At 38.2% G+C, this 15,841-nt stretch overlaps 1 protein-coding gene across 5 annotated transcripts; it reads left to right on the top strand.

Moving 5' to 3' along the window:
- On the top strand, positions 1–15,509 carry LOC107896008 (uncharacterized). 5 transcript variants are annotated; one of them, XR_005916500.1, is made up of 8 exons: positions 295–379; positions 822–866; positions 971–1,043; positions 1,182–1,349; positions 1,945–1,994; positions 3,810–3,923; positions 14,771–15,126; positions 15,237–15,509. XR_005916500.1 is itself a non-coding variant. In XM_041098090.1 (5 exons), exons 1-5 carry the CDS (start codon positions 309–311, stop codon positions 3,641–3,643), a joined length of 399 nt encoding a protein of 132 aa, XP_040954024.1. In that variant the 5' UTR covers positions 60–308; the 3' UTR covers positions 3,644–3,917. The 5 variants fall into 5 exon arrangements, 2 of the variants coding, with proteins under 2 accessions (XP_040954024.1, XP_040954031.1); XR_005916499.1 differs by lacking the exon at positions 822–866 and having other exon boundaries at positions 1–379; XM_041098090.1 differs by lacking the exons at positions 822–866; positions 14,771–15,126; positions 15,237–15,509 and having other exon boundaries at positions 60–379; positions 3,607–3,917.
- Positions 15,510–15,841: the final 332 nt, after the last annotated feature.

Here is a 15,841-nt window from a genome sequence, read left to right as displayed (position 1 = left end):
GGATTGGTGGCAACTCCCGTTTTAATTTTCACTTTCAAAACCAAAGTCGATCCCCGTTTAAAAAAAATGGTTACGACAGACTGTTTCGGTGATCTTGGAGCAGATGACTGCAATCACCATTGATAAAGCAATCGAAGCCTGGAGTCTGGTGCAAAGTGCTGAGAAAGAGGTGAAAAGGCTTGAAACCAACTTTAAAGCACACCGGTTGGAGCTTGAAGATGCAGAGGAGAAGGAATACGTGGACAAACGGGTTAAACTTTGGTTAGACAAGTTCAGATATGTTTCTTATGACATGGAAGATGTATTAGATGAGTGGGAAACTACAGTTCAGCAGTTGCAAACAGATCCTTCTAGCTCTGCTTCTGTTCGTAACTGGAAGGTATGCCCCTTTGTTTCATGCTTTTCTTCAGGTTCTTAAGTTGTCAAGCGTTATAATATTGCTACCAAAATAAAGGAAGTCAATGAAGAAGTAGATGAGATTGTTAAAGACAAAATTAGGTTTGAGTTGATAAAAAGAAAAATCAACCAACCGAAACGTCCAGAAACTACTTCTTTTGTGGATGTTTCAGAGTTAATTGGTCGAGATGCAGCATCATCTCTTTTTTTTTATTTAAATCTTTTATGTTCGATCTCATTTTCTTTTTAATTCTAAAATCACCGCATGGAGATAGTATTTATTGATTTTTGATATATCTAACAAGCATGTTCTGTGGCTGATATTTTCATAGTTGTTGTTTGTTTTTAGCTCGTAAATTGGTACACCTTTGTTTTCTCTTGATTCTGATTTTAAGCTTGGTTTATTATTTGCACAATTTTGGCAGCAATAGTTCATCTAAAACTATATAATTGCTTTGGTGAATGTTAAGGTAGAATGATTCTTCTCCTTATTCCATTAAATGATAGTCTAAGCTCTTAAAGAATATCTAGGGCATGGGATGAGTAGGTGTATGTTTTTGTTTTGTTTTGTTAGGATGAGCAACCAGAAGTACAAGGACCAGCAGTTTTGGTCTCAACTGAAAGAGGATCAACTATCAGTCCAATTGGTATTTCTCTGTGTGTGTGTGTGTGTTTTCTTATGATTTAAGGGTTTTTTCTTCATTGAATTTAGTTGAAAAATGGAATATATGTTCATTGCAGTACTTGGAATACTATTTACTATTTTTGTTTAACCTTTTCTGCAGGCAATAAAATTTTTTTCTGAGGCACGCCCACCAGGAATATATAAACCAGACTATATTGATGCCCTCTATACTCCTGAGTGGAAAAGATCTTCTGATCTTGATCTCAATGGTGAAGCAACTGCAGATGATGATGATGATGATGATGATGGAGCTCCAACTGCATTACCTGTATGGACAACCATTTGGAAAGTGTAATATATTGACTGTTTAGCACAAAATGACCTATTTATTATAAATATTATGAATGGGTTTATCTTCTTTGATTATAACAGTAATCTTTGCTGATGGCCAGCCTGCCTTTTCTTCTTCACCATATATATTAAGCTTTGTAGGTCTTACAAATTATATTAAGCTTTGTCATTAAGTTGTTACTAATTGGCACTGAGGTATACTTGTTTATGTTTCTTCCAGTTTCATTGGTGATGTTTCATCAGGACATAGCTTTTTTATTCACTTTGTTTCTTGACTGTAGTTTTGGAAATTTTGTGGAGGATTATTACGTGATTGGTTAATAGTCTTTGAATGTGTTAAACTGTTGTTTTAATGTATATTATATTCGAAGACTATAAGAATATTTTCTCTTAATTATAAAATTAGGAGAACTTCTCTCATTTATAAAACTAAAACTATTGAAAAATTGTACACCTTTTATCCAATTAATTATTTATATTTTTTTGGCTAAAAGTTAATTCTTTAGTTTGCGTATAATTCATTACAGTTTTAATCTAATACGAGCTTTGGTATGGCCATTTTTTGAAACCAGGTTAGAAGGCATGCACAATTCCCGGGATCACATCCAGTTTCGCTGAACAGGTCCTTTATATGTTTGGTTTTATTCTTTTTTCTCAGTTCTTCTTTATTCTGGTTTTTGATTCTTCATTTTGTTGAAATTAGCGCATTATCTCTTAGAACTGTGGTCGGCCTTTAAGTTATTTTCTTACTAATGCAGCAATTTTCCTTGTTAAGCTAGTAGAGATTAAAATGCCTTGAGATTGCAGCTGTATGTTAAAGTTCTAAAATATGTGTTCAAAATTTTTCTGAAATTTTGTTGGACAATGGATATAACTTTAGAGTACAAATTTATATTTTAAATAACTTTTTTCTCATTTATGAAAATACTCCCAGTTTCCTAAGGCTTTATAGTGACACTTTGATCATTTCTCCTTTTCCATTCTCATGGGATTCATGTCTATTTCAAGTACAAAATATTAGTGATGAAAAATCGGGTTAAAATGTGTTTGAAGGTGTGACCTTGGCTTAGAAACGGGTCTTGAAGCATGCATGAAAAACGAACCATGGTACTGGGTATGGGATATGGAAATGATGTAGTTATAAAACTGTGTAGTTGCTATTACATTAGTAGAAAAAGCAAGAATGTCTTCCATTTCTCTGTTTTGTCTCCCAAAAGAGTTTTTAATTATTAGCATCAAATGTTCAGTTTTCATCGTTTTATATTTTTTTTAAATTTCATTACCTTTAGCGGCGTTTTTGGGTAAAGCTAAAATGCAATATTAAATGCAATATGGAGTTAAGCTAAAATGGTTCCATTGGATATGTCATATCATATCTTAAATTAATATCAAATAAGTTGATTTTCAAATTCTATTATCAGACACTATATTTGTTAATTTAGTCTCTACTTTAATTTAGTCATTTTTAGTTTTTATACTTTTGGAATTTGAAAATTTTAGTCTTTAAGTTCTGTTATTTTTAAGATTTAATGTATTATTGTCACATGTGTAATGGTCTGTTTGTTATTTTTACATATTACTCGCAAAAAAACTTATACATTGAATATAAATTCATAGTATGTAATGTTCTTATTCACTGCTTCATTACAATCATTTCTATTTCTTTAAGTTTTTTCAGATACCATGATTCAACCCTAGTCTTTTAGGGTAAAATGTTGCTTTTTATTGGTGAAAATGGTCTTACTTAGTGCTTGAAATCCTTTTTGGGGTTTTTTTGACAAATATAGATTGACCATTACATGCTTTCACCTCTGCTTCAAAACTTTGACTTGCCAGCTTCATTTGTGTTGAACACTGATGATTATTAAAACTTGGTTATAAATGGTTAATTTTTTCACCGAAACCTCTCATTTTTGTTGCTCTTCTTGCGGCATGCTGATGAGAGCGTTGTTGATCCTCCACTTTATGTTCTTACCACTCAAACACTAACAAGGTTAGCTTAATGCCATCTTTTCATCCACCCTCAGTCAATTATTTCCTCTTAACTCTCTAAACTTGCTGTTAAGGAACAACCTAAATGATTGAGAAACCATCCTATTTTAGAAATGTAGCCATTGTCAATGCTAAAGCTATCCAGTAATATCATAATCCTTTATTACATTGGCATTATTTTTGAATTTAGCATCTTCAGAAATTCTTGGTTGACATATATATATATATTTTTGAACGTGCAGGAGATCCAGATTAGGAAGTTGGAACTTTTGGCATTGAGTATTTTTTATTTACGCGTACATAAATATTTTTATATATAATATAATTCTTATTTTTCAGAATTTTAATAGATTTAGTTCTGTTTTCAAATTAAAATGTTATTTAGTATTTTAATTTTAATATTATAATTTAGTTATATTAATAAAATATTACTTGTATTTTATAGTTTATCATGTTTGAGCAACATTGCAATATTGAAAATCTTGGTCGAGTTAACAAAGTTAAGGTCAAAAGGCGAATCACAGTGGAGAGTTTTCAATTAGAACCACTTTGTAATCAGGTTGCTGAATTTCTCCTTTTTCTATATTTTGTTCACTGAGGGTATATTTTGTTTTTCTTTTCTTTCTGATGAGTTGTGTAACACCCCGAACCCGAGACCGACACCGGAGTCGGACACGAGATGTTAACAAACTTTGAAAAAATTTTCCAGACACTGCCCAGTCTGAGTACTAGTCGCTTCAAAAATCATATCTTGAGTTTCACAACTCGAAAATCAGTTTTGTGATTTTTCCCTGAAACTAGACTCATGTCCCCACCTATTTATTTTTTCTAGAATTTTTGGTTGGGCCAATTAGTACAGTTTATTAGTCAAAGTCTCCCATGTTACAGGGGTCGACTACACTGACCTTTTCCCATTACGACTTGGATATCTCTCTGCACAGAGCTTCAATACTGATGCCGTTTGTTTCTATGGAAACTAGACTCAGAGAGGAATCCATACATATATGGTATGACCCCTAATTATCTCTGGTCAATTTATAGTGAATTTCCAAAGTCGGAACAGGGAATCCAGAAACTGTTCTGGCCCTGTCCCACAAGGACCTGAATATCTCTTACTGTACTGTTCATATGATTGTTTCGTTACTTTCATATGAAAGTAGATTCATCAAGGTTCGATTACATAATTTATTCACTATTTAATTCCACTCCTACGAATTCTTGTGATTTTTCCAATCCACACCACTGCTGCTGTCAGCCTCTGTTTTCAAAGTAAACCTTACCTATTTTCGGGGTTTCATGGACCAACTAGGGCCTTGTCATACATATGCCCACATATGATCATACTTAGCCATTCCAATGGCTGATCATTTGCTCAACACTTCCATTCCAACTATAGTTACATCATGAAACCATCTATACATTCATAAACACGAATGGTCTAATGCCATACTCCACTTCTACAAGCCATTTTCGCATGGCTGTACACTTATACATTTCATAAAGTACTCGAAAAACAACAATGGGTAGTCCTATACATGCCATATCAAAATTCAACCAAAATAGTACCCAAAAGAGCCTTTGATAGTGTGGGCGACTTCGACTTCAAGATCCCGAGTCCGATAGCTGGAGAACCAAAAAATCTATAAAACAGAGGAGCAGTGTAACGAGTAAGCAATGTATGCTTAGTAAGTTTTGAGCAAGGAATTCCAGCATAAACAAAGAATAACACACATTTAGCTAAACGGAATATTTCACAATACGCAATTTACCGATATCAAACTTGCTTCACAACATTAACAACCCTTATGTACATACACAATAGACTAACTTAGCCGAAGGCCGGTAGCTCGTTTATCAACTGAGCGAACATTTATTTGTAAGGGCTCGATTAAATTCAACACATACGTAACATATCCCCATATTGGGATGTTTTTCGAGTATTCGCTGGAATTTTACAGCAAGCTCATTCATTACCAAATCACGTACCTTCGGGATTTAACCGGATATAGCTCCTCGTTCAAATGCCTTCGGGACATAGCCCGGTTTTAGTAACTCACACAATGCCTTCGGGACATAACCCGGATTTAATAACTCGCACGAATGCCTTCGGGACTTAACCCGGATTTAATAACTCGCACGAATGCCTTCGGGACTTAACCCGGATTTAGTATCTCGCACAAAGGCCTTCGGGGCTTAACCCGGAATTTGTATCTCGCACAAATGCCTTTGGATCTTAGTCCGGATATATTCACTTAGCACAAAGCCTTCGGGACTTAGCCCGGACAGCATTCAATTAATCATGCACATCTAACAATAATTCATGGCACATTCATATTTCATTTTCATTTGCGAAACTCAAAGACAAGGCACATATCGTCCTTGCACATTCGGCTCAATAGCCTCACATAGAGCATGATTTAATCACATCGTAATTTAAGCTCTCTTACTCAAGAACTTACCTCGGGTGTTGTCGAACGATTCCGCTAGCTATTCAACCACTTTTTCCTTCCCTTTATCGGATTTATTTCCCCTTTGCTCTTGAGCTTAATTAAACAAATAAATTGATTTCATCATTTAGGCATCAAAAAGATGAACACAAGGCACTTAGCCCATATTTATACATTAGACATTAAAGTCTCATACATGCAAAAATCATGCATCAACACAACATATTAGCTAATTTCTTTCCCCTTGGCCGAATATGCATGTCTATTTTTGGGGTCGATTTCAACACTTAATACACACATATACACACTAGTAAAGCATCCTCCCCCTTTTCATCAATTTAACGCATGCATTGCTCATTAACATGCAAAGTTACATTCGGCCTTAGCACACATCTTGCTAGCCGATTCTTCTCCATTTAGCAACCAATGCACATATGTGCTCACACAAAAATGCTAAAAAGGAGGTTCAAGAATCATCAAGCCATCATCACATGCATCATTAACAAGCTTCATATTTTGCATGCAATGGCATTAACACAACCTCCACCTAGGCCGAATCTTAACTCATCCTCATGCCTCATCACCACAACATCAAACATCAACCAAGAATGATGCATCCATGGTCAAGTGCCATTTCCATCTCATAGCAAGATTTAGACCATGGGCTAGGTAGAACTCAAGCTAACAACTAAAACATGCATGCATCTCATGGAACATCATCAAACATACCTTAGCCTAGCTACATGCATGGCCGAATCTCTTCACCTTTCTTCTTCTTTCCTCCATAAAATTTTTGGCCAAGGATGAACCAAAGGATGAGAAAATTTTTCTTTGTTTTTATTTCTTATTTAGGCTAAATGAAGGTGAGAAAAGGATGAACAAAGATCTTCTCCTCTCTTTTCTTTAGCTCACGGCAATTGGGGGGAAAAGAATCAACTACACACTTTTTTTTTGTGTATTCATCATACTCCTTTTCATTATTTAATTTCCATGCCTATTATTTTAATTTTTTCCACCCATGATGCACCAACAAAACATGTCTATGACATGTCTTGGCCATCAAACTTTGTCTACCATGCTTGTCATGGCCGGCCACTACTAGTAGGGGGGGAATTTGACATGCAAGTCCCCCCTTTGTCCACATGCACTAATAGGTCCTCACACATTGACCTATCACATTTTAGAATTTTCTCACATAAGTCCTAATGACTAAATTCACATGAAATCAACCAAATTGAAGCTTGAAATTTTCACACATTCATAATTACATATTCTAGACAATAAGTATCACATTCAAACATTTCGGTGACTCGGTTTAGCGGTCCCGAAACCACTTCCCGACTAGGGTCAACTTTGGGCTGTCACAACTCTCCCCCACTTAAGAAATTTTCGTCCCCGAAAATCTTACCGGTAAATAGGTTTGGGTATCGTTCTTTCATCGAGCTCTCGGTCTCCCAAGTAGCTTCCTCGATCCCGTGTTTGAGCCATAACACCTTTACTAGCGGAACTCTTTTGTTTCGCAACTCCTTCACATCACGAGCTAGGATACGCATCGGTTCTTCTTCATAGCTCATGTCGACTTGAATTTCAACCTCTGATGGGCTAATTATATGCGATGGATCAGATCGATAGCGTCGAAGCATCGAAACATGAAAGACGTCATGAATCTTTTCAAGCTCCGGGGGCAAAATCAATCTATACGCAACCGGACCAACTCGTTCGGAGATTTCGTACGGCCCAATGAATCTTGGGCTCAACTTGCCCTTACGGCCGAACCTGAGTATCTTTTTCCAAGGTGAAACCTTAAGGAACACTTTGTCTCCCACCTGATACTCGATGTCTTTTCGTTTCAAATCTGCGTACGACTTCTGACGATCCGTGGCTACCTTCAGACTTTCACGGATTACCTTTACTTTCTGTTCAGCATCTTTAATCTAATCAACTCCGAAAATTTTACTTTCACCGAGCTCGGTCCAAAACAATGGTGTACGGCATTTACGACCGTACAAAGCCTCGTAAGGTGCCATCTTAATACTTGATTGAAAACTATTGTTGTAAGCGAATTCAATCAAAGGTAAATACCGTTCCCATGAACTACTGAACTCGAGGATGCAACATCTCAACATATCCTCAAGTATCTGAATTATCCGCTCGGATTGACCATCGGTTTGGGGGTGAAAAGCAGTGCTAAAATGCAGCTTGGTACCCAGAGCTTTTTGCAATTTCTTCCAAAATCGTGAGGTGAATCTCGGATCTCTATCCGACACGATAGAAACAGGTACCCCGTGTAATCTCACAATTTGATAAACGTACAATTCAGCTAGTTTATCCAATGAAAAATCCGTACGTACGGGGATGAAATGAGCCGACTTAGTCAGTCTATCAACAACAACCCATATAGCATCCTTCTTACTTGCTGACAAGGGCAGTCCGGACACAAAGTCCATTGTGACTCGATCCCATTTCCACTCGGGTATCATGATCGGCTGGAGTAATCCTGAAGGCACTTGATGTTCCGCTTTCACTTGTTGACATATTAAACATCTCGAAACAAAGTCGGAGATGTCCCGTTTCATACCATGCCACCAAAATTGACGTTTCAAATCGTTGTACATTTTCGTACTCCCCGGGTGAATTGACATTCGGCTACAATGGGCTTCGTTCAGAATCATCGAAATGAGTTCCGAATTCCTTGGAACACACAAACGATTTCTGAACCTCAAACAATCATCATCATCAATTTGAAACTCCAATTCCTCGTTCGGAAAACACTTAGCCCGTTTTGCAACCAATTCATCATCGACTTTCTGAGCTTCACGAATTTGGTGAGTCAATAATGGTTTAGCTTTTAATTCTGCTACTAACACATTGTCTGGTAGAACAGAAAAATGCACGTTCATCGCTCGTAAAGCAAACAATGACTTCCGGCTTAAGGCGTCCGCAACCACGTTAGCCTTTCCCGGGTGGTAATCAATGACAAGCTCGTAATCTTTCAACAACTCAAGCCAACGTCTTTGTCGCAGATTCAAGTCTCGTTGAGTCATCAAATATTTGAGACTTTTGTGATCCGAAAATACATGGCACTTCTCACCAAACAGATAATGTCGCCATATTTTTAAAGCAAACACGATGGCAGCTAGTTCGAGATCATGGGTCGGATAATTCCTCTCGTGTGACTTCAATTGTCTCGACGCATAGGCCACGACTCGACCTTCTTGCATCAATACGCAACCCAACCCAAGTAGGGATGCGTCACTATAAATGACAAACTCTTTACCTGATTCGGGTTGCACCAAAATTGGAGTTTCAGTCAAATGAGTTTTCAGTTGGTCGAAACTTTTCTGACATTTCTCCGTCCACTCGAACTTAACATCCTTTTGAAGTAGCTTCATCATTGGCGTGGCTATCATCGAGAAACCTTTCACAAATCGTCGGTAATAACCGGCGAGCCCCAAAAAGCTCCGATCTCAAATCTAGTTTTGAGAACACTGAGGCTCCCTTCAGTTGGTCGAACAAATCATCGATGCGCGGCAACGGATATTTGTTCTTTATCGTCACTTTATTCAGCTGACGATAGTCAATGCACAACCTCATGGTTCCGTCCTTCTTTTTCACGAACAATACTGGTGCACCCCAAGGTGAGAAACTTGGTCGAGCGAAACCTCTATCCGTCAGTTCTTGCAACTGAGCTTTCAACTCCTTTAACTCGGTTGGTGCCATACGATACGGAGCTATCGAAATCGGCGTAGTACCAGGTACAAGCTCAATACCAAACTCTACCTCCCGAATAGGTGGTAAACCCGGTAATTCTTCCGGAAAAACATCCGGGTATTCACAAACCACCGGCACAAATTCGGGTTTCTTTTCTAATTCTTTGTCATCAAGTACATACGCAAGGTATGCTTCGCACCCTTTTCTTACATATTTCTGTGCCAACATTGCTGATATTACAGCTGGCATCCCCTCCAAGTCCGCAGACTCAATTCGGACTACTTCGTTATTTGCGCACCTCAAATCAATAGTCTTGCTCTTGCAATTCACAATCGCATCATGCGCGGTCAACCAATCCAAACCAAGGATAACATCAAATTCATCAAACGGCAAAAGCATCAAGTCCGCCGGAAAACAGGAACCTCGAATTTCCAGGGGACATTTCTCACACACTTTGTCGACAAGCACGTAATGACCCAAGGGATTTGACACCCGAATTACAAACTCAGTGGACTCAATAGGTAAAGTCTTACTGGATGCTAAGGTTTCACATATGTAAGAATGAGTAGAACCGGGGTCAATCAAAGCAATTACATTAGTATCAAAGAGAGTGAATGTACCGGTAATAACATCAGGCGAAGAAGCATCCTCGCGGGCACGTATAGCATAAGCTCTAGCAGGCGCACGAGCTTCGGATCTGGTTATATCACCTCTAGAACCTCTCTGACCACCACTAGCATTGCCCGTATTTCCAGATGGTCTACCTCGAGCAGTGGTAGCACCCGGTTTCCCACTCTGATTTTCATTCTGTTCAAACAACCTTGGGCAATCTTTAATGAAGTGGTCAACTGATCCGCACTTGTAACAGGAGCGGTCAGGGAATCTACAACTCCCCGAATGCCATTTACCGCAATATCGACATTTCGTTCTATCTCGACGTTCATTCCCAACACTGGCGACCGAAGTGCCTCGTGTACCCACAGGGGGTCGATCACGATCTCGTCTAAAAAGGCCCGAAGTGCCTCTAAACTGGCCCGTATCATCTCGAAATCTCTTCGATGTCTGTTGAAGAGACCTTCCCGAGGATCTTTTACGAAACTCTCCAGTTCCCTCATCAACTCTTTGCTTTTCTTTTCTAAGCTCTTCGGCTTTACAAGCTCGTTCAACAAGTACCACGAACTCTCGTATTTCAAGAACGCCAACGAACATTTTTATATCTTCATTCAGCCCATCCTCGAAGCGTTTACACATAATAGCTTCGGACGAAACACATTCCCGAGCGTATTTGCTAAGTCTAACAAATTTTCGCTCGTAATCAGTAACCGACATGGAGCCTTGCTTAAGCTCAAGAAATTCCTTCCGTTTTTGATCAACAAATCTCTGACTGATATACTTTTTCCGAAACTCAGTTTGGAAAAACTCCCAAGTTACTTGCTCTCGGGGCACAACAGAAGTCAGAGTACTCCACCAATAGTAGGCAGAATCACGTAGCAAGGAGATAGCACACTTTAGGCATTCATCGGGTGTACAAGATAGCTCATCGAGTACCCGGATAGTGTTGTCCAGCCAAAATTCAGCTTGCTCGGCATCATCGCTATCCATAGCCTTAAATTCAGTAGCCCCATGTTTTCGGATTCTGTCAACTGGGGGCTTATTTGACCTTATTTGGTCCGTTACCGGTGGTATTGTAGGTGCGGGGGTAGTATTTGTCGGGAATGGAGGTTGTGGAACAGCCATATTAGTTCGAATGTATTGGTTGAACCAATCATTCATCACGCTATAGAATGCTTGTCTAGCTTCATCATTCGGATTACTAGCATTAGGTTGAGAGTCTGCCGGCACTGTCCCTTGTGCGGGAGCAGGCGCTACACTCTCAAGATCATCAGCTACCTCTCGGTCACGATCGGGATCCATTACTATAAACACATTTACAATTGTCAGAAATCACCACACTATCAAGTAATCACATAAAATGGCATGTATAGCTAGACCCAACACATTACGGTAGTCCTAGAATCGACTAAACCGTAGCTCTGATACCAATTTAATGTAACACCCCGAACCCGAGACCGACACCGGAGTCGGACACGAGATGTTAACAAACTTTGAAAAAATTTTCCAGACACTGCCCAGTCTGAGTACTAGTCGCTTCAAAAATCATATCTTGAGTTTCACAACTCGAAAATCAGTTTTGTGATTTTTCCCTGAAACTAGACTCATGTCCCCACCTATTTATTTTTTCTAGAATTTTTGGTTGGGCCAATTAGTACAGTTTATTAGTCAAAGTCTCCCATGTTACAGGGGTCGACTACACTGACCTTTTCCCATTACGACTTGGATATCTCTCTGCACAGAGCTTCAATACTGATGCCGTTTGTTTCTATGGAAACTAGACTCAGAGAGGAATCCATACATATATGGTATGACCCCTAATTATCTCTGGTCAATTTATAGTGAATTTCCAAAGTCGGAACAGGGAATCCAGAAACTGTTCTGGCCCTGTCCCACAAGGACCTGAATATCTCTTACTGTACTGTTCATATGATTGTTTCGTTACTTTCATATGAAAGTAGATTCATCAAGGTTCGATTACATAATTTATTCACTATTTAATTCCACTCCTACGAATTCTTGTGATTTTTCCAATCCACACCACTGCTGCTGTCAGCCTCTGTTTTCAAAGTAAACCTTACCTATTTTCGGGGTTTCATGGACCAACTAGGGCCTTGTCATACATATGCCCACATATGATCATACTTAGCCATTCCAATGGCTGATCATTTGCTCAACACTTCCATTCCAACTATAGTTACATCATGAAACCATCTATACATTCATAAACACGAATGGTCTAATGCCATACTCCACTTCTACAAGCCATTTTCGCATGGCTGTACACTTATACATTTCATAAAGTACTCGAAAAACAACAATGGGTAGTCCTATACATGCCATATCAAAATTCAACCAAAATAGTACCCAAAAGAGCCTTTGATAGTGTGGGCGACTTCGACTTCAAGATCCCGAGTCCGATAGCTGGAGAACCAAAAAATCTATAAAACAGAGGAGCAGTGTAACGAGTAAGCAATGTATGCTTAGTAAGTTTTGAGCAAGGAATTCCAGCATAAACAAAGAATAACACACATTTAGCTAAACGGAATATTTCACAATACGCAATTTACCGATATCAAACTTGCTTCACAACATTAACAACCCTTATGTACATACACAATAGACTAACTTAGCCGAAGGCCGGTAGCTCGTTTATCAACTGAGCGAACATTTATTTGTAAGGGCTCGATTAAATTCAACACATACGTAACATATCCCCATATTGGGATGTTTTTCGAGTATTCGCTGGAATTTTACAGCAAGCTCATTCATTACCAAATCACGTACCTTCGGGATTTAACCGGATATAGCTCCTCGTTCAAATGCCTTCGGGACATAGCCCGGTTTTAGTAACTCACACAATGCCTTCGGGACATAACCCGGATTTAATAACTCGCACGAATGCCTTCGGGACTTAACCCGGATTTAATAACTCGCACGAATGCCTTCGGGACTTAACCCGGATTTAGTATCTCGCACAAAGGCCTTCGGGGCTTAACCCGGAATTTGTATCTCGCACAAATGCCTTCGGATCTTAGTCCGGATATATTCACTTAGCACAAAGCCTTCGGGACTTAGCCCGGACAGCATTCAATTAATCATGCACATCTAACAATAATTCATGGCACATTCATATTTCATTTTCATTTGCGAAACTCAAAGACAAGGCACATATCGTCCTTGCACATTCGGCTCAATAGCCTCACATAGAGCATGATTTAATCACATCGTAATTTAAGCTCTCTTACTCAAGAACTTACCTCGGGTGTTGTCGAACGATTCCGCTAGCTATTCAACCACTTTTTCCTTCCCTTTATCGGATTTATTTCCCCTTTGCTCTTGAGCTTAATTAAACAAATAAATTGATTTCATCATTTAGGCATCAAAAAGATGAACACAAGGCACTTAGCCCATATTTATACATTAGACATTAAAGTCTCATACATGCAAAAATCATGCATCAACACAACATATTAGCTAATTTCTTTCCCCTTGGCCGAATATGCATGTCTATTTTTGGGGTCGATTTCAACACTTAATACACACATATACACACTAGTAAAGCATCCTCCCCCTTTTCATCAATTTAACGCATGCATTGCTCATTAACATGCAAAGTTACATTCGGCCTTAGCACACATCTTGCTAGCCGATTCTTCTCCATTTAGCAACCAATGCACATATGTGCTCACACAAAAATGCTAAAAAGGAGGTTCAAGAATCATCAAGCCATCATCACATGCATCATTAACAAGCTTCATATTTTGCATGCAATGGCATTAACACAACCTCCACCTAGGCCGAATCTTAACTCATCCTCATGCCTCATCACCACAACATCAAACATCAACCAAGAATGATGCATCCATGGTCAAGTGCCATTTCCATCTCATAGCAAGATTTAGACCATGGGCTAGGTAGAACTCAAGCTAACAACTAAAACATGCATGCATCTCATGGAACATCATCAAACATACCTTAGCCTAGCTACATGCATGGCCGAATCTCTTCACCTTTCTTCTTCTTTCCTCCATAAAATTTTTGGCCAAGGATGAACCAAAGGATGAGAAAATTTTTCTTTGTTTTTATTTCTAATTTAGGCTAAATGAAGGTGAGAAAAGGATGAACAAAGATCTTCTCCTCTCTTTTCTTTAGCTCACGGCAATGGGGGGAAAAGAATCAACTACACACTTTTTTTTGTGTATTCATCATACTCCTTTTCATTATTTAATTTCCATGCCTATTATTTTAATTTTTTCCACCCATGATGCACCAACAAAACATGTCTATGACATGTCTTGGCCATCAAACTTTGTCTACCATGCTTGTCATGGCCGGCCACTACTAGTAGGGGGGAATTTGACATGCAAGTCCCCCCTTTGTCCACATGCACTAATAGGTCCTCACACATTGACCTATCACATTTTAGAATTTTCTCACATACGTCCTATTGACTAAATTCACATGAAATCAACCAAATTGAAGCTTGAAATTTTCACACATTCATAATTACATATTCTAGACAATAAGTATCACATTCAAACATTTCGGTGACTCGGTTTAGCGGTCCCGAAACCACTTCCCGACTAGGGTCAACTTTGGGCTGTCACAAGTTGGCTAATTTCATAATCTACAGAGCATGGAGAAGTTCTTCAAGTTCTCCACTATGAAGTTGGACAGAAATATGAACCACCTCATGATTACTTCTGCTTATCGTTTCTGCTCTTACAGAGGACACAAAAGCTCCAATCAGCTTGTATGTCAATTTATTTTATTTTTTCTCCTTTTTGCTTATATGGATAAATACTTATTTTTTGCCCAAGCTAGTTAAGAGTCTAAAGTTAATTGCAAAATTTTGATAAACTTTTTAGTGTTTTGTTTTAGTCTCTGATCTTGTATTTGATGACATGGCAGAACACACTTATCTAGGATGGGAAGGAGATGGCATCAGTGCTTTATACTTATCGCAGCTGTGTCGAAGCACTTCCTCAGGTATTTTAGCCTTAGTTGATTTTAATTTATACATATTTTTAAGGTAAACAATGTTCTAATATAATCTGCTAATTTTAGTGTAAAGCAATATTCTTTTTTATGTGGTGTAGGGGGTATGTTGGAATTCACAGTTCGGGATTTAGAAACTTTCTGCTAAAACCGGAGCTGCTTCGATCTATTGTGGATTCTGGTTTTGAACATCCTTTCGAATTAAGGCAAAGTTTTAAACTCATGCCTGATGTTAACATTCGTGAATTTCATGAATTAAGTCATTTTGTTTTTCTTGCTTTTAGTGACTTATAATGGTGGGCAGTATACAAGTTTGGTGTTTTATTATTTTGATTCTATATTTATATTTAATCTAATTTTTATTATTTATTTTAGTTTTGATTCTATATTTTTATTTTTATTTTAATTTGATAATGAATTTTAATTGAAAATTTTTATATTTAAATCATGGACATTATTCTTCTCAATATTTTGATAATGAATTTTAATTTTTTTTATATTTTTCATGATCTTTTTAATATTTTATTTTTTTTTAAATTTCATGACCTTTAGCGGCGTTTGTGGGAAAAGCGCCGCTAAAGGCATGGCCTTTAGCGGCGTTTAGCGGCGTTTGTGGGAAAAGCGCCGCTAAAGGCCGTGACCTTTAGCCGTGTTTGTTGGAAAAGCGCTGCTAAAGGCCATGACCTTTAGCGGCGTTTTTTCAAAT

This window comes from Gossypium hirsutum, chromosome A03 (assembly GCF_007990345.1).
Source record: "Gossypium hirsutum isolate 1008001.06 chromosome A03, Gossypium_hirsutum_v2.1, whole genome shotgun sequence".
Taxonomy (NCBI): domain Eukaryota; kingdom Viridiplantae; phylum Streptophyta; class Magnoliopsida; order Malvales; family Malvaceae; genus Gossypium; species Gossypium hirsutum.
The sequence above is the reverse complement of the archived record's forward strand: the minus strand, read 5'-3'. Positions and strand labels throughout refer to the sequence as shown.

What these genes read in the sequence shown, in the direction of transcription:
- LOC107896008 (XM_041098090.1), top strand. Translation starts at nt 309, where the DNA reads ATGAGTGGGAAACTACAGTTCAGCAGTTGCAAACAGATCCTTCTAGCT. An exon ending in ATCAACTATCAGTCCAATTG is followed by an intron (nt 1,044 to 1,181) that starts GTATTTCTCTGT and finishes CCTTTTCTGCAG; the next exon opens with GCAATAAAATTTTTTTCTGA. An exon ending in GAGCTCCAACTGCATTACCT is followed by an intron (nt 1,350 to 1,944) that starts GTATGGACAACC and finishes TTTTGAAACCAG; the next exon opens with GTTAGAAGGCATGCACAATT.